Source organism: Motacilla alba, chromosome 4A (assembly GCF_015832195.1).
Source record: "Motacilla alba alba isolate MOTALB_02 chromosome 4A, Motacilla_alba_V1.0_pri, whole genome shotgun sequence".
Lineage (NCBI taxonomy): Eukaryota > Metazoa > Chordata > Aves > Passeriformes > Motacillidae > Motacilla > Motacilla alba.
The window spans coordinates 14435948-14463916 of NC_052045.1; the positions used below are offsets into that span (position 1 = coordinate 14435948).

General features: G+C 56.6%; 2 protein-coding genes across 5 annotated transcripts; one reads left to right on the forward strand and one right to left on the reverse strand.

The window, feature by feature from the left end:
* Window positions 1-181: 181 nt before the first annotated feature.
* Window positions 182-22167, forward strand: OCRL (OCRL inositol polyphosphate-5-phosphatase). 4 transcript variants are annotated; one of them, XM_038122858.1, is made up of 24 exons: window positions 203-501; window positions 593-672; window positions 1123-1202; window positions 2020-2058; window positions 2494-2604; window positions 2675-2758; window positions 3068-3188; window positions 3277-3438; window positions 4303-4404; window positions 4804-4918; window positions 6533-6649; window positions 6785-6975; window positions 8327-8438; window positions 9916-10025; window positions 10962-11097; window positions 12357-12467; window positions 12767-12932; window positions 13122-13357; window positions 16750-16773; window positions 18997-19116; window positions 19358-19442; window positions 19872-19999; window positions 20558-20669; window positions 20771-22167. In XM_038122858.1, exons 1-24 carry the CDS (start codon window positions 469-471, stop codon window positions 20893-20895), a joined length of 2700 nt encoding a protein of 899 aa, XP_037978786.1. In that variant the 5' UTR covers window positions 203-468; the 3' UTR covers window positions 20896-22167. The 4 variants fall into 4 exon arrangements, with proteins under 4 accessions (XP_037978788.1, XP_037978786.1, XP_037978787.1 ...); XM_038122859.1 differs by having other exon boundaries at window positions 2497-2604; XM_038122860.1 differs by lacking the exon at window positions 16750-16773 and having other exon boundaries at window positions 182-501.
* Window positions 22168-22315: 148 nt separating this feature from the next.
* APLN (apelin) lies at window positions 22316-26821 on the reverse strand. The gene is made up of 3 exons (XM_038122862.1): window positions 26595-26821; window positions 25651-25822; window positions 22316-25560 (listed from the first exon to the last, which is right to left on the reverse strand). Exons 1-2 carry the CDS (start codon window positions 26668-26670, stop codon window positions 25656-25658), a joined length of 243 nt encoding a protein of 80 aa, XP_037978790.1. The 5' UTR covers window positions 26671-26821; the 3' UTR covers window positions 22316-25560; window positions 25651-25655.
* Window positions 26822-27969: the final 1148 nt, after the last annotated feature.

The following is a 27969-nucleotide window of genomic DNA, read 5'->3' on the forward strand; positions in this document are numbered from 1 at the left end:
CCGCCGCCGCCGCCGCCGCCGCCGCCGCCTCTCCCGGCCCAGGGGCAGCCATGGCGCCAGCGCTGCCGCCCTGCGCTTCAAACCCGGCCCTTCCCGACCTGCACCGCGCACATGTAAATCAGCAGCGCTCGCAGCCAATCAACGCCGGAGGCGGGAGCAAAGGGGCGGGGCCGAACGCTGCCCGCCCCTCCTCCCGGTTTGGGGCAGTACCGGGACGAGCAGCGGTCCCGGCCGGTCCATTTCCCGCCGCGCGGTGGGAAGCGAGGTGCGGGACATCCAGAGGAACTCGACAGGTCCACAAGTCCCCCCCGTCCCGGCGCACTCCCGGTTCCCGCCGCGCAGTCGGTGCGCGTCACGGGCACGGGCGGTGGGGGCCTCCCGCCAGCAGGGGGCGCGGCGGTGGCGGCGAGCGCCGCTCTGCTGCGCGCCCGTGCCCGGCGCGGAGTCGCCGGGAGACCGAGCGCTGCCATGGAGGCGCGCGCCGCGGGCCGCGGCCTGCCCGTATCCACCGAGCGCGGGGGGCCGGGCGGGCGGGGGGCAGCGGTGGGGCGGGGCAGGCCGGTGACCGGAGGTTTTCTTAACTGCGGCGCAGAGCGTTGCTGGCGCGGAGGTGCGGGCCGGGCGGCGGGAGCCGTGCGTGCTCGGCCTGGAGCGGCGGGCCGGCCGCTACGGGTGAGTGCGAGCGTGGCGGGGCCCGGCTCGCCTCGGTTGGTGCCGCCGCGGCGGGGCCGGGGCGGGACGCGCCGTGCCCGGGCTCGGCTCGGTTCTTCGCCGAGCTGCCGCAGCCGTCGTGAGTCTCGGGATCCCTGTCTGCTCCCCCGGCGGGCTCCCCTCACCGTGCGGGGCCGGCGCTGCGGAGGTGCCTTCCCGACTCCCCGATGCTCCTCCGGCGACCAGAGCCGCTGCCACCCCGGTGCTGGCCCTGCCCCGTGGCAGGGAGGGTTCAACAGCTCTTACTTCTCCCCCGGGGTATCCGCGTCCTGCACCGTCTCACGTTCGCTGCCTTTTTCCTCCTCCTGCCCCAGAAGTTTAGCGATAAAAATCAAACACTGTCTCTGTACACACAGCTCCCGTTTGTGTCCGTTGCTGCCGGGTTTTTACAAGCCTTCCTTCTGTCTGCAGGGTCGTTATTCGCTCCCAGGAGAAAGAAAACTCTGATCCGGATTATATTCCCATCAATAGCCATTTTAAATGTGTGCAAGGTATTGACTGCTGGGGGGAAGGTTGAGAATCCCCTGCTGTTCATCCACAAACGTTAAATTTAGTGGTGTTCCCTGACCTGTCTCCTGAGCCACAGCAGATTGAATCCTTTCCCTGTGAAACAGCAAGTCACATTTTATGGCATCCCCTTGTTCCTCATCCAAGCAGGTTGTCATTCCATGTCAGCATGCACTTGTGAGGAACTTGGCTGGCTGCAGTGCATGTTTGGCTTGGCATCACACAGAGCCAACTCATGCAGAACCTGGTTTCGGGGTCTGGAATTTGGTGTGTCTCTCAGACTTCTCTGCTATGCCAGGAGTTGAGAGCTGTTGCCTTTTCCTGCATGTTTGCATCTAAACTTCCTAAGGTCTAGCAAGCTCTCAGCATCCCACCTGTTGGATGAGGAAGAAGTTAAATAGCAACAAGTGGCCCTGGGGCAAATCCTTGTGAGGAGTAAAAGTCCTTTTTTTCTGAATTTGCTCATTCCCTTGTATGCAGTTCAGGGATGTTCTGCCCCTGGTCTTGCTCTGTAGAGAAGCTCTGAAGTTCCATGTCAAGCTGGTCTTTCCCAAAGTAGCTGCACTGATGGGGAAAACCCGTCCAGGTGTATGAGCACTGTGTGGTGGGAATCTCCCTGGGACACTTGTTGGGAGGTGACTGTCCAGGTTCTCTCACCGTTAGGAATGTACAGATGTAAATTAGAGCTCTTTGTTCCTGTCAGGACTCTCGTGGCTGGTAGCAGGCAGTGTAATTATATGAGTCCTCAATTACTGCAGCATCCAGTGTCAGCTCTACTGATCCTGGCTTTCTCTTTTCTAGAGGCAGAAGAAACTCTGCTGATTGATATAGCTACAAACAGTAAGTTTCATAAGGGCAGTGGTGTAGCTAAAGATCCTGTCAGGGAACAGCCACTGGTGCTTGTTTTGCCTTCCAGTCTTCTCCCAGGCTCTATATTTGTCCTCTGCTCAAACAGGGATGGTTTCCCCTCTGACATTGTCATCTGGCTCTGTCAGACACTCAGTTCTCATGACAGACAAGGATTAAAATGCAAATGGTCAAAATGCCTGCAATTGTTCTTCCTCCTTTTGGAACTCTTCTCTGCAAAATTGCAGCAGGGAGGATTCCTAAAGCCAGGAGAATGTGCTGGGGATATCCCAAGCAGGGTGGGGGGACCTCAGAAGCACAGGGAGGGTAACTTAGGTGCAGGTTTCCATCACAAACAACACGTGGAAACTGGGTGGGAAGCCTGGGACTCTGAGCCAGCCTGGGCTGACTCAGTGAGTGTTTTTGAAGCAGGCTGCAAGGTCAGGATCCAGGGTGAGGAGGCGCCGGAGCGGCTCTTCGAGATCCCTGACGAGGAGCGCTGCTTGGGATTCCTGTCAGAAGTGCAGAGCATACAGGAAGGTGAGCAGAGTGCCCCTGCGCGTGTGAAATCCTCTGCCGGCAGTTTCTGACAGGGATGGGTTTTTTCCAGCCCACCTGAAAGCATCTGTTCCTGAACCTAAGGACTCAGCCATTTGGCATGAGGTGGAGAAGAGCCTCACAGGTCTATCTCCAGGTACAGTTGGCTTTATTCCGGGGCCTGTGCAGTGCTGGGATGCCCAGGGTAGGAGCTGGGTCTGGCCACGCTTCCTTGTCTGTTAATTCCTTCCTGAATGCTATTTTCACCCTTGGTTTGTGCATGTTAAGCTCCTTCCTGCCTTGCCTTGTGGTTAGTGCCCCTTTCTCCCATTTCCAGGGTCACACGGTTGATGTATTCCTACTGTCATTTGGTTCTTTGCTTTCTGTGAACTTACCTTTTTTCCTTCTTGATCTGAGCTGTTTCAGGTTGTTTCTCAGGGTGTTTTTCTTGGATTTTTCATTACAGGAGCTCTGGGGTTTGAGGATGACTTCAACACCCTGAGCCTAGAAGAGAAAAGAAACATGCAGAACCACCAGGCGGGATCTCGACGGGAACCCCCACCTCCTCCTGTGCCTCAGAATAAGCAGTAAGTAACGTAGGGGATCTGTTCCCTTTTTTACTTTTCTTCCTAGACAGCAGAACTAGTTCTAGTGCTGCTCTTGCTTCCTTCCTAGGTTTCACCGAGAGAGAGAAGGCACATCCAGAGACCAGCCCAAGGTGACCAACACAATGCGCAAGATATTTTTGCCCAGCACACAGTCGGGGCAGAGAGAGGGGCTCATCAAACATGTGATGGCCAAGAGGGAGAAGGCCTACATCAACCTGCACAACTTCAGGTGAGACCTGGGAGGAAAGGACAGAGCTGTGGGATCTCACCCAGGATTGGACCCTGGCAGCTGGTGATGGGTTGCAGCTCAGGTGGCCGGTGAGGATGGTACAGCCCAAAAGTCTCGTGTCCATGGGGCAGCTGCTGCTTTTGTCTTCTCTCTGTGTATGTCAGATCTCCTGAGCCTTGGTAAGGCTGGAGCAGGTGGGCAGAAAGAGTGAAGACAGATGTCCCACCATAGTGTTGTGGTGTTGCCCCTCGTGACGCGATGTTAAAAGAGCCAGATGTTTGCTGGTGGAATGCCTTACTCCGAGAGGAGTGTCATGGGGAGTAAGCCAAGCCTGGGAGAATTTTTGAGGAGCGGCTGAGGGAGCAGGGAAGCCTCAGCCTCGAGAAGAGGAGGCTCAGGGGACCTTCTGGCTCTCCCCAACTCCCTGACAGGAGGGGGCAGCCAGGGCGGTCAGGCTCTGCTCCCAGGGAGCAAGGGACAGTACAAGAGGAAATGGCCTCAAACTGCAGCAGAGAGGTTCAAGTTGGACACCAGGAAGAATTTCTTCATGGAAAGGGTGGTCAGCCATTGGAAGGGGCTGCCCAGGGAGGTGGTGGAGTCCCCATCTCTGGAGGTGTGCAGGGAATGCCTGGATGTGGCACTCAGTGCTCTGGGCTGGGTGACAAGGTGGGGATTGGGCACAGCTTGGACTCAATGTTCCTGGAGGTCTTTTCCAGCCTCAGGGATTCTGTGACTTTCAGTTGCCCCACGGCAGTCGTTGCCCCACGCAGGGACAGCTCACAGTGCATGCTTCCAGCAGAACACTGCTGTGCTGCTGTGCTTTTCATTGTGTTTTCTAACAGCTCAGCTGCTTTTGTGTTGTAGGTTCTTTGTGGGAACATGGAACGTGAATGGACAGTCTCCTGACAGTTTCTTGACCCCATGGCTGGTGTATGACGTGGAGCCTCCAGACTTCTACTGCATTGGGTGAGCAGCTTGGGGAGATCCAGGAGAGCTGGGTTGGGTTTAGGTTCCTGTTGTGCTCTCACAGAGCTGAGCTGTGTCACACAGGGGCTGTCTGAGGGCAGAAAGCCATCGGATGAGGCAGAGGATCCGGTTGAACAAAGCTAGCATGACATAGATTTTCCTGGAGGGATCTGCTGAGCTCACTCATTGTCCTCTGCCTAAAGTGGTGTTTCTCAGGGAAAGAGTTGCTGGGGGCTTGGGGTAGGATCTCAAAGGCACTGTGGGGAAATTCCATTGCTTTATTTAGCAAGTGGCCATAAAGAGCTGTTCCTCCAAGGGCTGCTGCTGGAGGTTTCACATTCCTGTAGGAGGAGGAGGATGTGCAGGAAGGCTGGAGGTGCTAAGCTCTTGGGTTTCCAGGTTCCAGGAGCTGGACCTCAGCACGGAGGCTTTTTTCTACCTTGATTCTACGAAGGAACAGGAGTGGCTGTCTGCTGTGGAGAGATGCCTGCACCCTAAGGCCAAATACAAGAAAGTGAGTTCTGCTCAGTGGCATGGGGGCTTGTGATGGAGCTGGCATGATGGGAAGGAAAAAGGAAAAGGGCTTCCCTTTTCCTCCCTGTCCAAGGAGCACAGCTTGGAGAAACCAAGGGTCATACTGGGCATGTGCATGCCTGGGCATCTGTCAAATGTGTCAAGTTAAATCTGGAGAGTCTCTTTCTGCACCACAGTTGTAGGAAATATTGTGCTTTGCAGTAGAAATTTATAAAGGTGGGGACCACATTACCTTTATCAAATAGGAGGTAGGTGTAAGGGAAGCAGCAGGTTCAAATTCTCTACCTATATCACCTTCTCATCCTGTACTATAGAAGCCAGGTGTGTCCTGAGCTGGTAAATTAAATGAATAGATTTCCTCTGAATGAATGGGATAATTTATGAAGTGAAATCTTCCAGATGCTGCTGCCTTGAGTCAGAATTGCTTCAGCTGTGGCAGTAGGACTTTGTTCTGGCTGGTTTAGAGCAAGACACTGGTTTTATCTCTGCTGTGACAAACCTTTCTGCTGCAGGGACCAGTCCTGAATACATGAATGGGTTTCCCTTTCTTCCTTAGCCTGTGTGTTTGCTGTCACACCCCATTCTGCTTGCTCTGAGCCAGCGTTACAGGAAATGAAACAGGGAATAGAGTAGAGCTGAACTGAGACCTATCAAGGGGAGCCAGGAGTCAGGGCCCAAACTGCAGAGAGGCTCCTGCTCCCTCTCCTCCCTTGGCTTCACTTTAGTTTTGGATGAATTTCTCCCGCCATAGTGAAAGGGAGACTGCAGGATATGGCTGCAGGAGGGGGAGGTGGCTGAAGCTGTAGATAAGGCTTGTGGTCGCTTGCAAATTCTGCTCCTGCAGAGCAGACCGGGTGCTGGGCCTTCGCAGCCAAATTCTCTGCTCTCAGCTTCTTTCCTCACTCCATAGACTTAATCCCAACACATGTGAATGTTTCCGTGCATAGAGGTGAGCATGCAGACTGTGCTCAAGCAGGTGAGGCCTTGTCACTGTTTCAGAGTGGTGATGTCACTGTTTCAGAGGGGTCATACCACTGTTTTGGAGGAGCAGGAAGGTCACAGACTGGACAGTGTTGGCTTAGCACATGTAAAAGATCAGCAGCAGACCACATCTGCCTCAGGGGAATAGGAACATCTCTGTCCGTTCCCTCTGCACTGGAGTCCACAGTAAGCCAGAGTGGGCTCTGACTCCCTCAGGAGTCAGCCTCAGGACAGCCCCAGCTGTGGGCCTGGCTGGAGCACTCAGGGGCTTCTCTGCCTCTGCTGTTTAGAGCATGGCAGGGGCTGCAATCTGAGTCACAAACTTGCTGGGCATTTATTCAGCTTCTCTTTGCCCACCCTGTGGTAGGGAGGGACCAGAGTAGGGAATGCAGTGGGCTCAGCGCCGCTGACAGCTCCTGGGGTGTGAAAGATGGACCCCAAGAACCTTGCTGTTCAGGACAGGAGACCCTTTGGGTTCTGTTGTTGCAGTTAGGGATTGAGTAGAGAACATGAGGAATAGGGAGAGCCAGAGCAGCAGAGCATCAGGCAGAGCAGATCCGAACTGCATTCCCACTGCCTCTCTGGGAATTCAGGATCCCGTTTATTTTTGCAGGTGCAAATGGTCCGCCTGGTGGGGATGATGTTGCTCATATTTGCTAAGAAGGATCATCTGAGCAATATCAGAGAGATTGTGACAGAGTCTGTGGGCACAGGAGTCATGGGAAAGATGGTGAGTCACCAAGGCCAGCTTGTTGCTTCCCTGTATCCGTGCAAGAAGTGGCACAGGCTGGTTTGGTTCACCTGTGCCTTCCCAGTCCCCTCACGTGCCACCCAGTCCAACCCCACTGGTCCCTCCTTTCCCTAGGGCAACAAGGGTGGTGTGGCCATCAGGTTCATGTTCCACAACACCACATTCTGTGTCGTCAACTCCCACCTGGCCGCCCACGTGGAGGACTTTGAGCGTCGAAACCAGGACTACAAGGACATTTGTGCCCGGATGAGCTTCCTGATCACCAGCTCAGACTGCCTGTCTGAGTTCAACATCATGAAGCACGAGTGAGTTTTGTACCCTTTGGCAGTGGTGTCGAGTAACCCAAGTCAAGTCAGAGCTGCAGCAACAGGTTTCATGCAGATGAGTTTTCTGGCTTAATAAAATAATTTGAAATGCTAAGGGCTCTGGTGTGCTGCAGTTCCTGCAGACAGACTGGTCACCTCCTTGTTGCAGTGCCTTATGCACCTGTGCCCAGTGTCCCTCTCCTTGAGATTGTGTGTAACTTCCTTTTCAGCAGGCCTAAACAGAATACAAATGGTTGGTGTTTCTGTAATTAATACTCAAACCATTTAAAAACCAAAAATGTAGAGTGGATTAGTACAGAAAAAAACCTTACAATATTAGATTATCCTTGATAATCCACTAATGGAAATGTTGAGGTTTGACTATAAACAGGAAGAGATTTGGTACTAGCAAGGGGTTTAAATTTTAATCTTTAAAGGAAACCTTTATGGAGTAAAGAGTGCGTCCCATGAGTGCTTCTTTAGCTGCTGATAGCAAGAAGGCTGTAGGCCTGTTTGGAAGCCTGGAGGGCAGCGGGGTGGGAGCGGGTGCTGGTGAGGTGTGGCTGATGGCAGGGATGGGAAACAGTGTCCAAAAGGTTGTAACCTCCAGGAGCCTAATTCTGCTGCTGCTAATTCTGTGTCAGGGTGTCTCGGCTCAGTAGGTGGTGCAGCAGTGGCCTGCTCTGGTTGAAGGAAAGGCAGTGAAAAACCAGGAGGTAAAAGCGTGGTGTACATGAGGGATAACCCTGCAGATACAGATGCCTCACCTGTCCCGCTGGCTGACAGGCTGGCTCTGCTTAATGAGCTCCACCATGGCCCTCTCTTAACATGAGAAGAGCCTCAACACCAGCTGGATTTTGTGTGAACACTGGTCTTGCTTCATTAGAGAGTCAGAGCTGTTCTCTGGCTTTTTTTTCAGGCTGAGACAAATGCATTATCTCCTATTAGACCAAGTTTTCAATCTTTGGGGAATTCCAAAGGAAATGGACTTAGTTGGTCCTGTAGATCTGCTGTCACTAGAAATTTCTGTTGTTGGACTCAATCTTTAATGTATTGTTTTTGTCTTCCACATGTTTCAGCTTTAATGTGGTTTAAAAAGGGGGCCTGTTAACTGCTGATCTGCTCCCAAAATTCTTCCCTGTGAGGGTGGTGAGGCCCAGGCACAGGCTGCCCAGAGAAGCTGTGGCTGCCCCATTCCTGGAGTTCTGACAGGCCAGGTTGGACAGGGCTTGTAGCAACCTGGGACAGTGGAAGGTGTCCCTGCCCATGGCAGGGGGCTGGTACAAGATGAGGTTTAAGCTCATTTCCAAACCAGACCATTCCATGATTGTATGTGTATCTTTGTTTGCAGCGTTGTTATCTGGCTGGGAGACCTGAACTACAGGCTGTGTCTGCTGGATGCCAGTGAAGTGAAGACTCTCATCAGCAAGAACGAACTGCAGAAACTGCTGACTTATGACCAGGTCAGTGAACTCGCTCACATTCGCCCCATCCCTGGGAGGTCATCTTGGTTTGGGACGTGCCTCTGCTAGGGAGGAGCTGGCAGACATGGAGCTGGGGAAGGGGCTGGAGCACAAATCTGGTGAGGAGCAGCTGGAGGGGCTCAGCCTGGAGAAGAGAAGGCTCAGAGGGACCTTCTCGCTCTCTACAACTCCCTGAGAGGACAGTGCAGCCAGGTCAGGGTTGGTCTCTTCTCCCAGGTAACAACTGGCAGGGCAAGAGGAAATGGCCTCAAGTTGGGCCGGGAGAGCTTCAGGTTGGATAATAGGGAAATTTTTTTTAATGGAAAATGCTGTCCAGCCATGGCACAGACTGCCCAGGGCAGTGATGTCCCCATTCCTCGAGGGATTTAACAGACATGTAGAGGTGGCACGTGGAGACCTAGGTTAGCTGGGGCCCTGACAGTGCTGGAGGAACCATGTTTTTGGAGAGCTTTCCCAACCTACATAATTCTGTGGCACACTGCAGTAAGGGTCTGGACACAGACACAGACACTGGACCCTGACAGAGCTCTGGGTGTGCTGGGTGCAACATCCCCCTAACCAAAACCGGATTTTCTGTACTGGGGTAACTAGGTAACTCAGGCAGTCACTGTGTAAGTGTGTCTGTGTCTCAGTGCAGCGTCTGTCTCTCTTAAATACGAACTACAAGCTGAACAAGTATTTGTAACAGCTACAAAAGCTGCTGTGATCGGTGTTGTGAAAGAGGTATTGATTTGAAGTCCAAATCTGCTCAGCCAGTTTGACCTGAATTCTGTGCTGTCGCCTCCCCTGCTCGGTGCATCCCTGCAGCACACGGAAGCTGGTGGCAGGTCCCTTTCAGCTGAAGGGTTGCACCCAGGAAACATGAACAGCACTGGTGCAATATCATCCCTGACACAGTTTAGCAGTAAATTTGCTAGGTTGTCCTCTGTAGCTCATTTTTGCTGTACTACAGAGCTTTGTTCAGGAAACAGCTGTAGCTTAGGTCTTACTGAGGAAAACATCCAGGAGGTTTTCCAGAAGAAGAAAGGACCAAAGGAGGGTGGTGTCAGGTTGTCAGGAAAGTTCAGTCCTGGAGGCTCTTGCTAAAATGATTGGTGGGGAATAATTAATGATGGCAATCTTAAGCCTGAAAACTGATGAAAGCATTTAGTAATTAATATTTCCCTTAACTCTTGCTTGATGCTGTCTGCATGGTCTGGTGAGCAGTACCGTGCCCATTTGTACTCGGTCTGCTTGGAAAACTTGCCACTTGTGTGTCAAAGGTGTGAGGTCTGAGAGGCAGTTTGGAGGTGTCTGTGAATCCCACAGAATGGCCACAGGCCACGGTTGCTCTGCCTGTAGATCTGCCCTCTAACACTGCTGTGGCAAGGGAGGGTTTCTTGGGTTTGGTTTGGTTTGGTTTGGTTTGGTGGGGTTTTTTTGGGTTTTTTTTTAAAGCTTTGTTTTTCTGCTTTAGCTGAATATTCAGCGCACTCAGAAGAAAGCATTTGCAGATTTCATGGAGGGAGATATTACATTCATCCCCACATATAAATATGACTCTAAAACAGATCGCTGGGACTCCAGGTACATTGGCTGCAACTGGGTGTATTTACCTATGACATGAAACACATTTTCTCACAAATCTTGAGTTCCTGCTTCTTAGAACTGTGCATACCTGTCAGTGTTATGTTTGGCCTTCCTTTCTTTCCTGCTTTCTGCAATAAGCAGCCCCTGTGTACATTGACCAGGCACATCCCTTAAACCTCTGTAGCTGCTGATCCCACTGGATGAAGGCAGGTGAAGTGTAAGCTCAGGTGACTCTGCACTGGGGCCTTTCTCTATTACCAGGGACAGGCACACAGTATAAAAAAGGAATTGAAGAGCTAAGGAAACAGGCTCTCTGAGTCACCCTGTCCCCTGACTTGCAGACCCACAGGATGGCTGCACTGTGATAGCAGCTGTGGTTCCTGCTCGGTGCCTCCCACAGACACGGCTGCATCTGCTGCAGGGGCTGCTCTGAAGGGAGAAACTCCCAAGAAGGACTTTCAAACCATGTAGTGATTGGACTTGACTTGCCATGGTTATGAATCATCACAGTAGTTAATCTGAAGAAGGATAACCCCAAGATTCAGGCTTCACAACATAATAGTAATCACTGAGTAGACTTTCCGTAGTGGAAACAATAAGCGATGGGTTGGATTGTGGGCAGAAAGGTCTGGCAGCACAAGAAAGTCATGCAGCTTGGGTCACAGCACACATGGGTTCAGGCTGTGGAAGTGGGCTTGACTGAGGGTTGTTTTGTTTCCTGGTGCTGGAAAGGATGGGAGTTTTATCTGCTGTATTGGGAAAGGGGGAAAGAGCAAAAGAAATAACAGAATTCAAGCTGGGGTAAGTGATAGGAGTTATCCCATCACTGCTGTGATGATGTGGGTGGAGGGAACTGCCTTGTTGCGAAGAGGAACAGCTTGGATGGCTTGGTAGGATTGTTGGATTCCCCTGGTAACCCGTTTTCCTTTGTAGTGGGAAGTGTCGTGTGCCAGCGTGGTGTGATCGGATCCTCTGGAGAGGAGGGAACGTCAGTCAGCTCCGGTACTGCAGTCACATGGACCTCAAGACCAGCGACCACAAGCCTGTCAGCGCCCTGTTCCGCATCGGGGTAGGTGTGTGTGTGTTTGTTGGGGCAGGATCCCAGCACTGCCAGGCATTCCAGGCATTACTGGGAGGCAGTGACAGAGTCAGGACACCTCTGCTAAGGCTGTTGCAAGAGGACACATGAGCTGAGGCGTGCCTGCTGTGGGGGTGCTGCATCTGGCAGCACTGGAATGGGTGAGTCCCGCCGTTCCCTCCTCCACATGGAGATCAGCAGCAGCCTGGATCTGGCTGTACCTGTGCTGCGTCAGATGTGTCATCTGGTTCACACCTGGATGTCTTCAGTGGAGAGTGACAGCAAATTCAGGTTTTTTGGTGCAGCAAATGGGAACACCCCATGTCCATTTTTGCTACCTTCTGCTCCCTGGGTGGCTCAGGTCGCAGAATGGGTCATGTTGGAAGGGACCACAGTGGTTGTTGGGTCTCATCTCCCTGCTCCAGCAGGGCCATCCTAGAGCACGTGGCACAGGATTGTGTCCAGGCAGCTCTGGACTCTCTCCACTGAGGGAGATTTCACAGCCTCTCTGGGAAATGCATTTTAGTGCTCTGTCAGCCACACAGTGAAGAAGTTCTTCCTCATGTTCAGGTGAAACTTCTTGGTTTTCACCTGAACCTCATGTTCAGGTGAAATTTCTTGGGATCAATTCCTGCCCATGCCTCTTGTGCTATTGCTGGGCCCCACAGAGCAGAGCCTGGGCCCTGCTCTGAGCCCTCCCTGTAGGCAGGAACAGACTCCCTCTCAGCTGTGTCTCCTCTTGAGGGGGAGCAGCCCCAGCTCCCTCAGCCTTTCCTTGTAAGGGAGATGCTCCAGGCCCTTTAGCATCTCTGTAGTTTTTGCTGGCCCCACTCCAGGGGCTCCATGTCTCTCCTGTTCTGAGGAGCCCAAAAGCAGACACAGCACTTCATGTATGCCTCGCCTGTGCTGAGTAGAATAGGCTGAGTCTATTTAAAGAAAAGCCTTTCTCCTTTCCCTCTGGAGAATCATGAGGAATGCTGCAGCATGCCAGTGCTGTCTCACAGAGGTTGCCTCCAGTGATCTCCCAGTTGTGTGACCAGCGGCCAGACAGAGCCTGGTAACACCAGGGGTGAAATCTGTGTGAAGTTGCAGACGCAGCTTGGGACTGCACACGTGTGTGAGCTCTCTCAGCCTTGCAGCTACAGAAGCAAGTGCTTAGAGAAATAATTCACTTCTGCAGTTCACTCAGGATCAAGAGAGTTCCTGTGAAAGCCTGTCAGAAGTTTCATTGTGTTTTTTGTCTCCCGCAGGTGAAGGTTGTGGATGAGCAGAAGTATCGGAAGCTGTTTGAAGACATTGTTCGTATAATGGACAGGATGGAGAATGACTTTCTTCCTTCGCTGGAGCTGAGCAGGAGAGAGGTGAGGATGAAACTGGGATCACTGTCTCTGCCCAAACACAACAGCCTTCAAAGTGCCAGAACTTCTTTCAAAGGCTTTGTTTCAATTAGCTGGATTATAGAAAATTGAACTCTATCTTATAATCAGGAATTGGGTTAGCGAGGACATGTTGTCTTGGCTCCTTGGCAGGACTTCTGTGAGGAATTCTGCATTAGGTGGGATCCTCTCAGCCTTGGGGGGGCCACTGCAGAGTCTGTGGGGAGCTGGCCATGGGCCATATCCTTGCCACTAATATCACTTGATTTCTTTTTGCTCTGCAGTTCGAGTTTGAGAACGTGAAGTTCCGTCAGCTGCAGAAACAGAAGTTCCAGATTACCAATAACGGGCAGGTCACCTGTCGCTTCTCCTTCATCCCAAAGCTCAATGACTCCCACTACTGCAAGCCATGGCTTCGGGCCGAGCCTTGTGAAGGTTACCTGGAGCCAGGTGAGTGTAGTGCTGTAGACCCCCCCATCCCATCTCCATTCAGTCCTTCCTGTCTTTCCTGTGTCCCACCTTCCTTGCCATCAGTCTTGTCTGTCTTTTCTGTTGTGGCCTTCGTCCCTGCCACTGTATGTTTGTCCCCATCATCCCTTTTGGAGAGTGTGTGTTCTGGAGCGCTCCAGTGTGTTGCAGATGAGAGCACGGAGATCTCCCTGGACGTGTATGTCAGCAAGGACTCAGTCACCCTCCTGAACTCTGGCGAGGATAAAATTGAGGATATTCTTGTCCTGCACCTGGACCGAGGGAAGGACTATTTCCTGACCATCAGTGGCACCTACCTGCCCAGCTGCTTTGGCACTTCGCTCGAGGCCTTGTGCCGGATGAAGCGACCCATCCGAGAAGTTCCAGTCACCAAGCTCATAGACCTGGTGAGTTCTGAAGCGGCTCTTCTAACCCAGAGAAGCCTGATTCCCTTCTGATTGCTCCCAAAAGCAGGAGCAGAACCTGCAAGTCAGGTTGTCTGTGCTGGCTCTGAGATGAGCGACTTCACAGAGCTTAAGGTGCTCTTAAGCTTCACAGAGCTTAAGGTATTCTTCCTGTCTACCACAGCGGATGGCTTTTGACAGCCTGTACTTTATCCCTTTTTTCTGAGTGGGCTCTGAATATTGTTTGATGGGATGAAAGAGTGATCCCAGCACCTCATGTTGGTGTTACTGGTGCTGACAGGCTCAGCTGGGTGGCACTGCGGTGTCATAAGAGATATGATTAGGGTCCTCTCATCCAAGGTATATGGGCTTCTTTTGCTATCATGAGTGCCTCAGGGGCCTTTTCCTTCTGGATACATTCCCACTGCTCAGGGGAAGGAGTAAGCAGAAGCAGGAGGACCAAAGGAAAGTCTGTGGTGTGGGTGTGGGGTGCTGAAGGACACAGCTCAGCAGATGAGCAATGTCACAGCCTCTCTGGCCATTTCCTCCCACAACAACCACAGTGAGAGATAATGCCTCGGGTGAGAGATAGCTCATCAGGGAGAGATCTCTCTGTGGTGCAGCAAACTGTTCCTCTTCCCAGCCTATGCCAGCCCCAGCATCAATTTTCCTCCTCCCACAGCTCGTTGTGTGCGTGAGAGAGAGTGCAGTGGTGCCCTAGTGACCTCTTGTTTTTTGGGTACTCCCAGCTGTTTCTGGGGCTGTCCCATTTTGGGGATGTAATTCTGATTTCCAGGCTGGTTTCGTTCATTTCTCCTTACTGCCTTACCTGGCCATGTTCCAGTGAGGTGCAGCAGCTCCTGAGTGCCAGTTCATGTCCCCATTCTTGTTCAGCCAGGAGAATCCTTTCTTTCTGTCCACCTGAAAGCTCAGCCCCATTGTTTGAGTCTCTCTGCCATGTGATACCTTTCCTCTCCTCTCCTATCTCACAGTCTCACCCTTACAGGAGTGGTTTTTTGTCCAGTAAGCTGCTGCTTTTCCACCTCTGTAGATTTGCCAGCCTCCACTCCCATTGTTTCCACATTTTCTTATCCCTTCAGCAGTTGCTCGGTGCCTCTCCCTGCCTCTTCCAATTCCCATCTTTTATTGTAGGTATCTACTTTTCTCACGAGTTCAATATACAGAGAAGTCCATTTTATATGAGAATTTTGACTTTTTAACACCCTAATCGGGCTAGGCAGGATGCAGGCGATAAGATACAGTGTTCAGCTCCTCAGGTCAAGCAACTGATCCAGGCTTCAGGCTCCTCGGATTTCTAAGGATTTGGTTATAGTCAGTCTTGTTCTAGAAGTGGGTCTGGAACATTTCACTGGCCTTGGTTGCTTTTCCACCTGCTTTTTCCAACTCAGCACCAACTTCTTGCTTGATAGAGAGGAATTTGGGCCCAGACTCTTGTCTCTGCCCTCACAGAACACACTGTTAGATTTGTAAGAGTCCATTGAGTCTCCTTCTCCTTCCATCTATAGATTTCCTTCTCCTGTTACTCAGTGAAACATCTAGAAATAAAGCAGGCAAAACAGTCAGCAAGAAGCACCTGCTCCAGTGTCTGCAGCAGGGACACAGCTCTCCTTATGGGCATGGGGGATATTTTAAGTTTTTTGGTTCTGATTTTACCTGTGAGCTGAGAAATCCTTGGAATCAGACCAAGCTGAGCACTTACTGCCTGGGTCGGTGGTGCTGGGGCTGCCTGCCCTGCAAGCTGGAGCAGCTGGGTGCAGTTCCCTGAGTTTGGTGCTGCTCAGGCTGTGTGAGGCTGGCAGTGTGTGGGGGTTAAGAGCCTTCTGCACTTGCATGGGCTCATCCTTCACTGGACCAAACATTCTCCTCAGCCTAGCTAGACTTTTTGTGGTGTTTTCAGTGGAGAGAGGTCTGGAGATGCAGTCACTGAGGGGCTGAGGTAGGTGGGTGTAGGATAGCACCATGCAGGTGGGAGTTTGTCTGGGAATGGCTGTCGTGGTTCTCCCAGGAGGGAGACAGTGACATGGCTGCTGTCACTTGAGCACCTCTCCCTTGTGATTTCAGTATTTGGGTTTTAAAAAGCCTCTTGAAGAACCCCTCTCAGGAACAGGTGAGTCTTGTGGAGCAGATCATGCTGAAGGCTCAACATTAGGGAGAAATTGTTCCCTGTAAGGGTGGGGAGGCCCTGGCACTGTTTGCCCAGAGCTGCCCGATCCCTGGAAGTGTCCAAGGCCAGGTTGGAAGGGGCTTGGAGCAACCTGGGATAGTGGAAGATGTCTCTGCCCATGACAGGAGAGTGGAATGAGATGAGCTTTAAGGTCCCTCCAATCCAAACCACTCTGATTCTGTGGAGAGGTGAGCAGCCAGGCTCAGGTTGGGGGGTGAGGTGGAGATGACTCACCCGTTACAAAACGTGCAGGTGGCCGTCTGCCCTCCCAAACCTGTGACTGTGTCCCTCCCCCTGTGCCTCAGGAGTGAAACCTGTGCCAGCTCCTGTTTGAAGCAAGCTGTTCTCGGGAAGAGGACAGTCTGTTGTGGCTCTGTTAGAACTCAGGGAGGCTCCAGAGGAAGCAGGCACTGCAGAGGCCACAGGGGACCCTGAGATGCTCCTCTCTGCTGTTGTCCCTGTGCCGTGGGAGCTGCAGCTGCTCCCAGCTCAGCCTGGGGCTGCTCCCACCCCAAAAGGTCAATCTGCCAAGACTCGGCATGGACAACCTGCTTCCTTTCCTCCTGCAGACCCATGGGCAGTGCCCAGCCGGCCCTGGCTGTACGGGGCTGGCTGTTTGGGGATGCTGAGGGCTTGGCTGTGCTGCCAGAGGGCTTGGCACGCTCCTCTCTGTGCTATGCTAATGCTCTTAGGCTGCAGCAGCAGCAGCCGCGTTTGAATACAAACCCTCATTTCCCTGACTGTACCGAAAGCTGCTTAGGGGCCCTGTGAGCTCCACAGCTGCCACACACTCAGAAACACAGATTTAGCCCAGGGAACGTTTTATCTCTGGCCTGGTCACTAGGGAAGATGGCTGAAATAACACAGGGATAGTGATTCTGGGCAGGGAACTTCTTCCTGGTGGACACGTCTCACTTGCCCATGGCCCAGCTGTTGGCCAGTGAACAGTGCTGTCTAAGCCCCTTGGAGAGCTTTCCAGAAATCCTGACGAGGCTGTGCATCATATGAGCAGGATTGTTGTTAATTGGCAGGCAAATCTCTCACCACAGGTTTAACTTTGTCCGTGTCAGCAAAATGTGTGAAGGACCTGGTGTTCATTGGGTCCTTGTAATGCAAATAAGGCTTCTGCTTAATCACAAGAGTTAATCCAAGAGTGCTTTCTCCCTCTTAACCACACTTTTTCCTCTCCTCTCTTTCCTGCTGATCTCAGGAAGAAGACAGCTTCTTAGAAAAGGTAACACAAGCAATTGCTGTGTGGCAGTCTGCTTCTCAGTGGTGTGTTTGTAAAGAATGAGAGCTTTTCCCTTGTTTTCCGTGGCAGAGGGAAGGGGAGGGGAGCACAGAGGGGACACGGCTGCCAGCAAAGCTTCTTAGCACAGCTGTGGGCTGGATGAGAGCATGGAGAAGCATACAGTGACCCCAGAGCCAAGCCCAACTGCGATGTTAAAGCTCATGAAATTTGCTTTGGGAGGAAAAAAATTACTCTCTTGATCCTGACAGCAATGCTGGATATTCCCAAAAAAGATTGGCAGCCTTTGACATACCTCTGACCACAAGGAGGGGTTCACCACAGCATCCTCTCAGACCTGTGAGAAGAGGGCTAGAGTAGAAAACTCAGGTTTTTTGTTCCTTCCATCTGGTTGTGTCCTTGTGGAGGCCGAGGGAGGGCCTTGTGCAGGAGGTGGATGTTTCTGTGCCTCCTCAAGCAGTGGAGCTGGGGCTGCTGGCTCCAATGGCCCCAATGCCCGAGCAGGACCACGGCTTCCCTTGGCACCCATGCTCGGTGCTGGAGCCAAGCAAGGAAAACTTCCTTGGGAGAGCAAGTGGGAGATGCTGGGGGTGTGTTCATACTCTCCCTGCGCTGGCTCTGACATTTGTAATTTGTTTGAGCTGGTTCTGCACCAGCTTCCCGGTCTGAGGGAGCTGTTCCTCTCTGGGCTGTCAGCGCAGTGGCAGAGTACAACAGGAGAGGGAAGGAATGTTCCCTCTCCAAGAGGGGATCGAGCTCGGGTGTTTGACCACATGAAGCTCACAGACTCCCTCCTGGCAGAGGAGAAGGGAGGAATTTTGATTCTTGGGAGCATCTTCCCGTGGGAAGGACGTGGCGTACCTCCCTTCCTCACAGGCGGCAGGAGAGGGCGCTCGGGGCCCGGCCAGTGCGCGCCCGCCTCCTCCCCCGCTCCTGCTCCTCCTTCTCTTCCTTCTCGTCTGCCCCGAGGCACCTCGAGCCTTGTCGTGCTCTCTGAATGCCTGGGATCTCCTGCATGGGAGTCTCCACAGCTCCCCCAGTCATGCCAAGGACTGCTCCAGCGCTTGGCTCCAGTGATGCCCTGGCACAAGGGGTTTCTGTGGAAGAGCCTCAGCCCGGGAAGAGTGTCCACAGCCCTGGGAGAAGGTCTACAGCTCTCCCCCTTTCCCTGTTAGAGGAATTCTGTAATGCTCTTGCCTGACATGGTGCTTCCCGACCTTGTCAGTGCGTGTGGCTGAGCGAGGCAGCCATGCAGCCGTGACTCCTCATCTACTGGGGGGGGTCAGACCTGGTGCTGTGCAGGGCAGAGCTGTGCTGTGTGGCAACTGCGGCTACTGCCCATGCCACCAGGGCTCCTGTCAGCTTGGTGTGTCTCTGGGCGTAGCAGGGGAGCCGCCCCTGGCTGCTGCCAATGGCTGTGTGTGCTGCTGGGACAGCCATGGCACTTGTTGCCTCAGCTGGAGCGAGGTGCTTTCTGTGTGGCTTGTGGACTCCTCCGCTGGTGACGGGGTTGTATTCCTGCTTGTGCTGGTTCCTGGGTGCTTTGGGAGTGCTGGGCATGGCTTCCTCCTTGGACGTCACAGGAATGCGAGTGATCGTGAAGTGAGAGTAAAATCAAGCCAAGAGCATGGATCCGGTTAAAGCTTGGTGTGATGGAGACACCTGAGCCACGGAGCTCGCCGGCTCCACAGGAGTGAGCAGGAACTGTGACAGTGGTGGCCTGTACTCAGTGAGAGCTCTCCTTGGAAAAATCAAGGAAGAAACTTCAGCACTCAGGACAGTTGCAGAGCCCTGAAAGCAGCTGTGGCTGGAGCACCCGGAGCCAGGGAAGGCGTGGGGTCAGTGGGGACGGGGCTGGGCTCCCCAGCGGGGCAGCTCCCGCAGCACAAGGACTGGCTGGGTCCCAGCCTCTGTTGGCTGCAGGGTGGGAGCTGGGATGGGGCTGGGGCACCGTGGGCAGCCAGAGCCACCTCCTGGGGCTCTGAGGGGGCTGGGGCTGTTGGAGAGACCAGGCAGGTTGTTCCATGGGGCAGCAGAAGGGAGAGGAGCCAGGGCCTGTGGGGCGATGGCTGGTGCAGTGAAAGTGATTCAGGGCGAGCACCCCAGGGTCTTGCTGCCTCCCCTGTCCCAGCTTTTCCTACCAGGCACCAAGGGACTGAGGCAGGAGGGACTGAGGTTTCCCTGAGCCCTTGTGTGCTTTCTCCCCAGGAGAAATCCATCCTGCAGATGGGCTCCCTGGACAATGAGGAAGCAAGTGAGGTGCCGCTGCAGGTGCCAAAGGAGATCTGGCTCTTGGTGGATCACCTATTCAAGCATGCCCTCCACCAGGTAAGAGGGAGCAAGGGAGGGGGCCTCTGCCACACTGGAGCTCTCCTGGTGACCTGGTTTCTTACACCCACCTGGAGATCAGCTCCAGTTTGGTGTTTACAGGGCAAGGCTTTTCCCTGTGCTCAAAGCACTGTCTGGGTGTCCCAGGGTTCAGCATTCACTGGGAGGCACCATGAGTCACCATGTGCCTCAGCCTTTGTGGGGAAGGTGACTTACTCCATCCCTGTGCTGTTTTTGACAGGAGGACCTGTTCCAGACTCCAGGCATGCAGGAAGAGCTGGAGCAGATCATTGACTGCCTGGACACCAGCATTCCTGAGACAATCCGTATCCTTCCATGGTGGATCTCAGCTCTGCTGGGAGAGTTCGCTCTCGGGAGAGCTTGTCTGTCACCTTTATCTGACAGGGTTCCTGGCAGGGATGGGCTCCCTTTGGTCTCCCCACGACCTCTCTCAAAGTTGAATCTGTGCTGGCCAAAGCATCCGGGGCCTCTGGAAGCTTCTGCAGGGCTGTGCCAAGTGCAGGAGCTGGGATACTGAAGAGCATGGTCTGGAGAAGAAGCTAATGGAGCAGGGGGCTCCTGTGCAGCCAGAGGGTGGGAAATGTAGTGCAAGGTTTTTCATGGATGGGGGACAGTGGAGGAGGAGGAGGAAAGGTTGGACAGGCAGGGAACTTGTGTGACCTCCTGTGAGATGAGCATGTGGGGAGGGAGGGGATCTCTCTGCTCAGCATGACCCTTGATTCCCAGTGCTCCAGCGGGCAGTAATCATTCTGTGGCTGAAGCTCTCCTCATCTTCCTGGAGGCTCTGCCAGAGCCTGTGATCTGCTATGAGCTGTACCAGCGGTGCCTGGAGGGCTCCCACAGCAGCCGGCTGTGCCGACAGGTGCGGGGCTGTGCTGACATGTGGGTCTGCTGCTGGCTCAGGGCAGCTCCTGCTGCTGCGGGCTGTGCCGTGCCTCTGAGCCTGCCTGGGCCCTGCTCCCTGCCTGGGGGCTGGCAGAGTGGGCAGCTCTTCCAGGGAGACCCCACGTGAGCCCTGTCTTACCCTGAGCACATGGGGAACAAGGAGTGGCTAAGCCACTCCTGGTCCTGAGGGCTTGAGCACCTGCTCAGAGCTACAATTCCTGTCCTTCATGGAGGGCTCTTAACGGCTGGTGGGGCAGCAGGCCAGATCAAGCATGTCCCTGAGCAGAGGGGGAAGCTTTGGGGCAGTGAGAGCTAGGATCCGACTGGAAACAAGCAGGAAGCAGCCACAGGGCACTGGGGACTTTTTCCTGGTGACAGCTTTCCTTGAAGTAGTGTCACCAGGAGCCACAGCCCACTGCAGCTATCAGTACTGGGCTGCAGCTGTGGGTAAGTTGCTGTGGAACCCGGAGTGCCACACATGCCCAGGCTGCAGCAGCGGGAGCTGGGAGAGCTTCCTGACACCATTTCCTTGCAGGTGATCCTTCAGCTGCCGTGCTGCCACCGTAACGTGTTTCGGTACCTAATGTCCTTCCTGCGGGAGCTGCTCAAGTACTCGGAGGACAACAACGTCAGTGCCACCATGATCGGTGAGCGTTGTTCCTCTGCAGCCCTCGCTCCATCCCAGCATCTTCCTGTACCTCCCACGGTTTTTGTTCCTCACAGTGACCGATTTTACCTGCCTCCACAGCCGCCCTGTTCTCCAGCCTCCTCCTGCGCCCTCCGCCCAACCTGATGGCCAGGCAGAGCCAGCAGGACCGCCAGCGTGCCATCAACTTCCTCTACAGCTTCCTGCTCACCGGGGACGAAGAATGACTCCTGCCGTGTGCCAAAGCCAGGCCCGCGCTGCAGCCGGGCCTCTGACAGCTCCGAGGGGTAAAGGCTTGAAGCTCTCCAAGTGCCGTGTTTACAGTGGGAAGGGACGGTTCCCCCTCCTTGCCACGCCATACCCCACGCTGCAGAGGACCTGCACGCTCATTGCACTGCCATCCACCTCTGGAGCCTCCGGCTTCCCCGTGGGAGCCAGGTGGATCTGTCGATACCCGAGCACTGTGCCAGCACCCATCGTCCCGTGGCAGTATCACCAGTTCCCAGGTCACGCTTCTCTCTGTGTCACCTCCATCTCCCAAGAGCTGCTGTAGAGAAGGGTGGGGATGGCTGGTGCTCTTGGAGGCCGTGGCACACTGCGTCCCTCCGGTGCCAGGTACGTGTGCTGGTGTGTACATCACCCCAGACTGCTGTGGGACATGTGTCACCCTCTGCCACACAGCCATTCCAGCCCTGATGCCATCACTGTGCTATGGACCGTGCTGACCCAGGAAGGTTGTTTGGACATTCGGCCTCTCCCCTTCGGCATGGCCTTTCCCCTCTCCCCTCCCTCCCAGGACACAGGGCCTGGGCACACAAGTCTGTCCCTGCACCCCTTACTCTGCCCTCACTTTCCTCTCGCTTCCCTGTCCCAGCTTCCCCCACGGACACAGGATGGTAGGTGGCTCTCAGTGGCCAGGGTCAGGCAGAGCCATGAGCTGTCCTCTGCTCCTCCTGGGCCGTCCTGTGTGTTTCGAGCAGGATGGGACCACCGTCCCTCTCGCCCAGCCTACAGTGTGGGGGTGGGACAGGCTGGGTCACCAGGTGCCACTAGATGGAGTCCATTGTCTCCCTCCTGCAGAGGGTGCAGGTTTTGGGGGAGCGAAAGGAGCCACAAATGCTCCTTGGGGGCCAGAGGAGCAGCTGGGAGGGCTGTGCAGGGGGGCTGCAAGTGCAAGGGTCACACACAGCTGGCTGAGGGGACAGCCCTGGGGCTGGTGACTGAGGGTGCAAGAGTGGCCTGTCCCACTGAAACACTAAGGCTCGTGGGGCCACATGGCCTCAGGTGAGGGAGGCCAAAGCCAAGGGGGGGAGGTTGTGGTTACAGAGCCCTCGCTGGTGCCTGGGCTCAGCCCAGGGTGTCGTGTGGCCCTGTGGTCTCCATGCACTGGCTGAGCTGCTGCAGGCTCCCCCTCCCTTCTGCCTTTTTCTTATCCTTAAAATTTTTAAATTACATAATTTATTGGGAAACTGTTCGTGACAAATAAACTTCCGTTGTGCCAGGCCTGAAGGCTGTGCAGGGCACACCTGCCCTCCCTCACGCAGTTCTGCACTGTCATGGAGCCCTGCCTGGAGCTCTAGGCTTGCTCCGGGGGCAGCTGGGGGCTGGGCTCTCCCCCAGCCACTTCAAGAGTGTGCTGGGCACAGCTGGGGACAGTGACAGAAGATCCTATGCCGCTGGTTCCTGCTGGTTGAGCTCCTGGCTGCACCCCTGACGTGCTGGCACTGCAGCCCAGTGCCCGTCCCACAGCGGGTGGTGGCAGGTGCCACACCGGGCTGGAGATGGCGCTGGGTCCGGCCAGGTGCAGCAGCGTGCCGGTGCCTGTGTGTGGCACACAGCTTTGGCAGCCCAGAGCAGCGGTGCCCGTGCGCCCGAGGCCCTGCTGGGCCAGCAAGGGGAGCGTGGTGGAGAAAGCCCGCACATCCTGCCGCAGGAAATGGCGGCCGGTGTCATCTCCATCTGCTTCCTGCCGGCTCCTTGGGAGCAGGGCCGTGCCTGGGCAGCTGCTCCCGTGCTGTCACGGAGGTGACCAGCGCTAGGTGCCGGCATTGTTCCCGCGGCCACCGCATTCCTGCCACTGCCGGCGGAAATGCCGGAGCGAGAGGGAAGCTCTGATGCTCCCTGGGGATGGGACAGAGCCTGCGCCTGCCCATCCTCCCCCTCGGGAGGGTGCAGGGATCCTTGTGGGGGACCCTGGAGGCTGTCGGGGTGCAGCTCCGGGGGTCTCGCTCATGCATCAGCCTACCATGAACATGGGCACTGAGGGATGCTAGTGGTACCCAGGTGGTGGTGCCAGAGGAACTGGTGGTGTCCCCCAGCCACACTGAACATCCCTTGCCAGCCCTAGGTGGGCAGTGAGCTCTCCCTGTCCCCTCTGGGGACAGCCAGAGGTCCCCAAGGACTGCAGGGCTCCTACGACTGCTCAGCACTCTCCCTGTGCCCCTGGCATCCCTCTTTCCTTGCTCAGTGAGTTGGGACCTGCAGACCCCATCTTTGCCCTGCCAGGACAGACCCTGCTTGCACAGCAAGTGGGACAGGACTGCCCTGTGCCCCTCTGCCCGTGTCCCCGGCACTGCCCCTGTGCCCGCTGCCCGCTCTGCCCCACCCCCTGTTGCAGTACAGGAGCTTTGGCACTGCCGTGGCACACGAGGCACAGGGAGCACCACTGAGCTCAGCAGCTCCCACCTGCCTGTGGGCAGCCAGCCAGGCCAGGAAGAGCCAGAGATTCCTTAGGTCTCCCGGCCCAGAAGCCTTTTCCTCCCTCCAGCTGGCCACAGCCCAGCCAGGAGGTCCTCCCTGGCCTCCTCCTTTCAGGCTGGTGCAGGAGGGCTGGGGTCAGGGCTCAGCTTTGCAGCCCTTGGCTGCAGCCCAAGCACTTTGGGGCTGGGCGATACCTGGGGGACGTGGGACATCGCTGCCTTGCTGCCACGGCCACGGCAGTTTTTCCAAGGGTCTACTGGGCCGCTCACTGCTAGTCCTGCCCGTGCCCACGCAGGGACCTCACCAAATCTCTTGGGCAAGGTACCTGCTGCTGCAGCTGGGGAGGCAGACCACGGGCGTTGAGGGGCAGTTTGAAGGGCAGGGGGAGAGCCCTCCCAGTTTAAACCAGTAGCAGCAGCACCGCAGGCTGGCAGCGGAGGAACAGTAAGCCCCCAATATCCCAGAGCTGGAGCTGGGGGCAGCTGGAGGGGGCTGTGGCTGGGGCACCATGTCCTGCCCCACTCCAGCTCTGGGAGGCTGCTGGGTCTGGAAAACTCGGCATGGGGGCCGGGACAGGACTGGGCAGTGGGCCGGCAGCCCACCCAGACCGTGGTGGGGGCACTGGCAGTGGCTCCTGGGGTGGCCGGGTCTCTCAGGGCAGCTGGCAGCGGTGGCGGGGTTCGCGGATCGTGCGGCTGGCGCGGGGCCGGGCAGCGCATCCCTCCCGGTCCCGGCGGATGAGCTAATGGAGGCCAGCTGGGTCCCGGCGCTTCCCCAGCCCCGCTCCCAGCCCGCAGCTGCAGCCTTTCCGCTCCTCCGCAGCCCCTTAACCCCCTCCCCGCCGGCACTGCCAGCCCTGCCCGCAGCCCCGTGACCGGGACGTGGGCAGCCCCCTGCAAACAGTGAGGAGTTCGGAGGCCCCGCATGGGCACCCCCTCTCCCAGCGTCCCAGCCACGGCTGGGTGTGTCCTGTCCCATCCCTTGGCGGGGCTCAGCTCCTCTGCCCCATCTGCAGGGTCCTACCGGGATCCTCAGTCCCCTGAGCTTTGACCCCCCTGCCTCCCATATGGGTCCTGCTCACACCCAGCCCCATAGGGTGGGGACACATAGGGGAGGAATGCCAGGGATACCAGGGACAGGGACACCAGAAACAGGGATGCCAGGGATAACAGTGACTGAACACAAGGGACAGGGATGCCTAGGAAGACCAGCATCCCTGTGCCCTTCCAGCATCCCCTCGTCCGTCTCCCAGCCCCTCTGACCTGTGTTTTCCCACCCTCTTTGCCAACTCCACAGGCTCAGCACATGGCTTCACTCCTTGCTGAGCACCTTCTCTGCCAGCATTGAGCCGGGAAAGGGGCTGCCATGGCCCCAGCCTATAGACAGCCCCAGGAGGCAGCAGAGGGACCTGAGATCCCTCCCCACCAGCAGGAGAGCAACCCCTACCTGCCCTTCCAGAAATCAGCATTTACTGAGTTAATAATCATAACTCTTTATTATAAAGATGTATTTACATGGAATAAATCTTTACATACACAGGAGACAATCAGCAGGGACCAGCTCAGAGCCAGGGCCCCTCCTTTGGTGTATGGCAGAGCTTGACAGAGACCCCAGTGCCCCCCCAGTGTCCCATGGCATGAAGCAGAGGGGCCCAGGGCCCCACAGTGTGTCCTGGGTGGGCACGCCGCTCTACCATGAGGCGTCTGCCAGCGGGAAAGGGAGGGCAACTCACCCAGGGTTGAGCACCTGGAATAAATAGAGCCAGGACAAGCTGTGCTCCCCCTGGTGTGGGGGTGACAGACAGGGCTGGGGCAGGACCCCGAGGGAGCTCACAGACCCTGAGGAGAAGCTGCTCTGCCTGACAAAGTGCTTTGCACAAAGCCCGAGGTCCAAGTGGGCCGATGCCCGAGCCAGTCCCGTGCCCACCGGGACAGGGTGTCGTGGCAACCCCGGCCCCTCTGCGGGCAACCCCGATCCAGCCGGCCCTGCGAGGCAGTGAGGAGGGGCAGAACGCACCCACAGAGCCAGACACGGCACCGGGGCCACCAGGGGCAACCGCCGGGAGAAGCTGGGGCCGGCCGAGGCCTTACAGGGGGGCCCCCAGGCTCAGGGCCGGAGGATGAGCGGATCGGGCGAGAACACGGCGCGATGGAAGCGATGGAAGCCGTGTCCGTGGAAGGCGGGTGGCAGCCCTGCAACGAGAGCAAGCCCAAGAACATATGAGTTTCCTCATGGCGCTGTCACAGGTTTCCCTGCATGCCCCGTGCCCCTCTGCATCTCACCTGGCTCAGAATGGCATGGGGCCCTTGTGGGACAGCCGGGGCCGGGGCCGCCGGTATCTCCGCCAGCCCGCGGGGCGCTGGCCGGTCCCCCGCCGGGCACCCCGCGGCCGCACCAGCCTTCGGGTGAGGCCATCCTGGGCATCCTTCCCGTCCGGCGCCTTCCCCAGCGGCCCTGAGGAGATCAGGAACAGCGTTAGCCACGTGTCCCCGCACGCAGGACAGGGCAGCGCTACCGTGGGGCTGCCTGGCCCTGGGCCGGCCGCTTTCCTGGATTGTCCCCAACAGGAGCCATCGCTACCAAGCGCTTCCTGTGCCGGCACGGCCCGGCCACCTGTGCCAAACACGGCCACCAGCCGCGCCGCGGGGCATGGGGCTGCTCAGCCTCTGCTTTGGGCCCCAGCCCTCCCCACAGCTACCCCTTCTCTGTGCCACCGAGACACTCAGCCCTTCACCCTCAGCCGGTTCCCGCATCCCCGTCGTGCCTGGGACTGGCGCTCCAGTGGTTCCGTTCCCCCGGGGCCCTGGAGCCCCTGGCCGGGATGCTTTGCTCCCTGAGCACTGCTCCTGCTCCCCTGGGCGCCTGGCGGGGATGCTTTGGTCCAGCTCCTGTCCCGGCATGCCCGCGGGGTCGGTTGGCAGGCGGGGGCGGCGCCGTGCCCCGCGTGGGTCCGGTTGCGGGACCCGGCGATGCCCGGGGCTGTCACCGCGGCTCCGGACGCTCCCGCTCCGCACGGGGACCGGCGGGGTTTTGGCTCCAAAGAAATCGCTTTGTCTTTCCCCAGCCCGGCGGCAGCGGATCCCGGCGGTGCGGGCGGGGTGCCGGTCCCCCCGAGCCCCCCAACCCGCGGCCACCCCGGCGCGCTCCCCTCGGTCCCCTCTTTCCTCACTCCCTCCCTTCTTCCCCCGCTGCCGGCGTGAGGTCCCCGCGGGCGTTCCGCTCTCACCGGGGGCGGCCAGGACGAGCCCGAGCAGCAGCAGCAGCAGCAGCAGCAGGGCCAGGAGCCGGCGCGGCGCGGCCATGGCGGGGGGCGGCGGGGGGCAGCGGGGGCGGCCGCCGGGGGAGCCGCATTTGTAGGCGGTGAGAGCCCGGCCCGGCCCCGCCGCCTCCCGTCATCTGGCCCCCGGGATGGGGGGGAGGCGTCCGCCCCCCGCCCTGCCCCGCCCCGCCGCCGGGACACCTCCGCGGGTTTCCCCCGATCCCGGTTTGCTGCCTGATCCCCTCCCGCCGCATCCTCCGGGGGATTCCCCGCCCACAGTCCCCTCATGGCGTCCCCAGTGCTCTGAGACCACCCCAGCTTGTCCGGGGACCCCCATCCAGCCCGAATCTGGGATCCGCCCCCAGCCTAGCCTGGCCTCTGTGCCCAGCCTGGTTCCCGACTCCCTACCCCGGATGGTGCTGGGACCCCCACACCCAGAATAGCCCCCAGACCCTAACACTGCGGCCAGCTGGGCGTGGGACCCCTACACAGCCTGGATCCAGCATGTCCCCTTCCCCCCTGGTCCTGGGACCCCTCTCCCAGCGATTCCAGGACCCTCCACTTCACCTGGCTCATGCAACCCCTCCCAGTGCCCCCCTTGCCCCGGCACCCAAGGAGGCAGGGGCCTGTCCTGCCCACCCCCTGTCCCCTGCAGCCCCCCAGGCAGGCAGTCTCTGCAGAGGGGCCAGTATGTGGTGAACTGCCCACAGCCCCCATTGCAGAGGGGAGAAGGGAGAGAAATCAGGAATGACTTGGAGCCCAGGAGGAAGGGAGAGGTGGGAAAAGGGGTTAAGGTTTGGGTTTTTTTCTCATTACCCTGCTCTGATTTGATTGGTGATAAATATATAAAATGGGAGATTTAGATCAGATATCAGGAAGAAATTCTTGACTGTGAGGGGGTGAGACCCTGGCACAGGTTGCCCAGAGCAGCTGTGGCTGCCCCTGGATCCCTGGAAGTGTTCAAGATCAGGTCGGACAGGGCTTCAAGCAACCTGGGATAATGGAAGGTGTCCCTGCCCATGGCAGGAGCTTGGAACAAGGTGGGCTTTAAGGTCCCTTCCAACACAAAGCATTCCCTTTTTCCATGATTTTATGAAATTCCATTATTTTCCCCAAATTAAGTCTGTTTTCCCCAAGCCTGCATCTGGTGATTTACTGGTCCTTACCCTTTCCCTTGTATTTTCCCTCCCTGCTCAGCTGAAGAGGGAGAGATGCAGTAGCTTTGGGGGCAGCTGGCCAGGGTGAGCCTCCACAAAGGTGGGTGTCATCTCCCCTCAAAAAGGCGGATCACGACTACAACTGCACCCCGAGAGAGCCCCTGCCAGCGGGGGTGGCCCCCACA

What these genes read in the sequence shown, in the direction of transcription:
- APLN (XM_038122862.1), bottom strand. Translation starts at nt 26,670, where the DNA reads ATGGCCGCGCCGCGCCGGCTCCTGGCCCTGCTGCTGCTGCTGCTGCTG. An exon ending in GCTCGTCCTGGCCGCCCCCG is followed by an intron (nt 25,823 to 26,594) that starts GTGAGAGCGGAA and finishes TGATCTCCTCAG; the next exon opens with GGCCGCTGGGGAAGGCGCCG.
- OCRL (XM_038122858.1), top strand. Translation starts at nt 469, where the DNA reads ATGGAGGCGCGCGCCGCGGGCCGCGGCCTGCCC. An exon ending in CAGGAGTCATGGGAAAGATG is followed by an intron (nt 6,650 to 6,784) that starts GTGAGTCACCAA and finishes TCCTTTCCCTAG; the next exon opens with GGCAACAAGGGTGGTGTGGC. An exon ending in CGTCAGTGCCACCATGATCG is followed by an intron (nt 20,670 to 20,770) that starts GTGAGCGTTGTT and finishes CTGCCTCCACAG; the next exon opens with CCGCCCTGTTCTCCAGCCTC.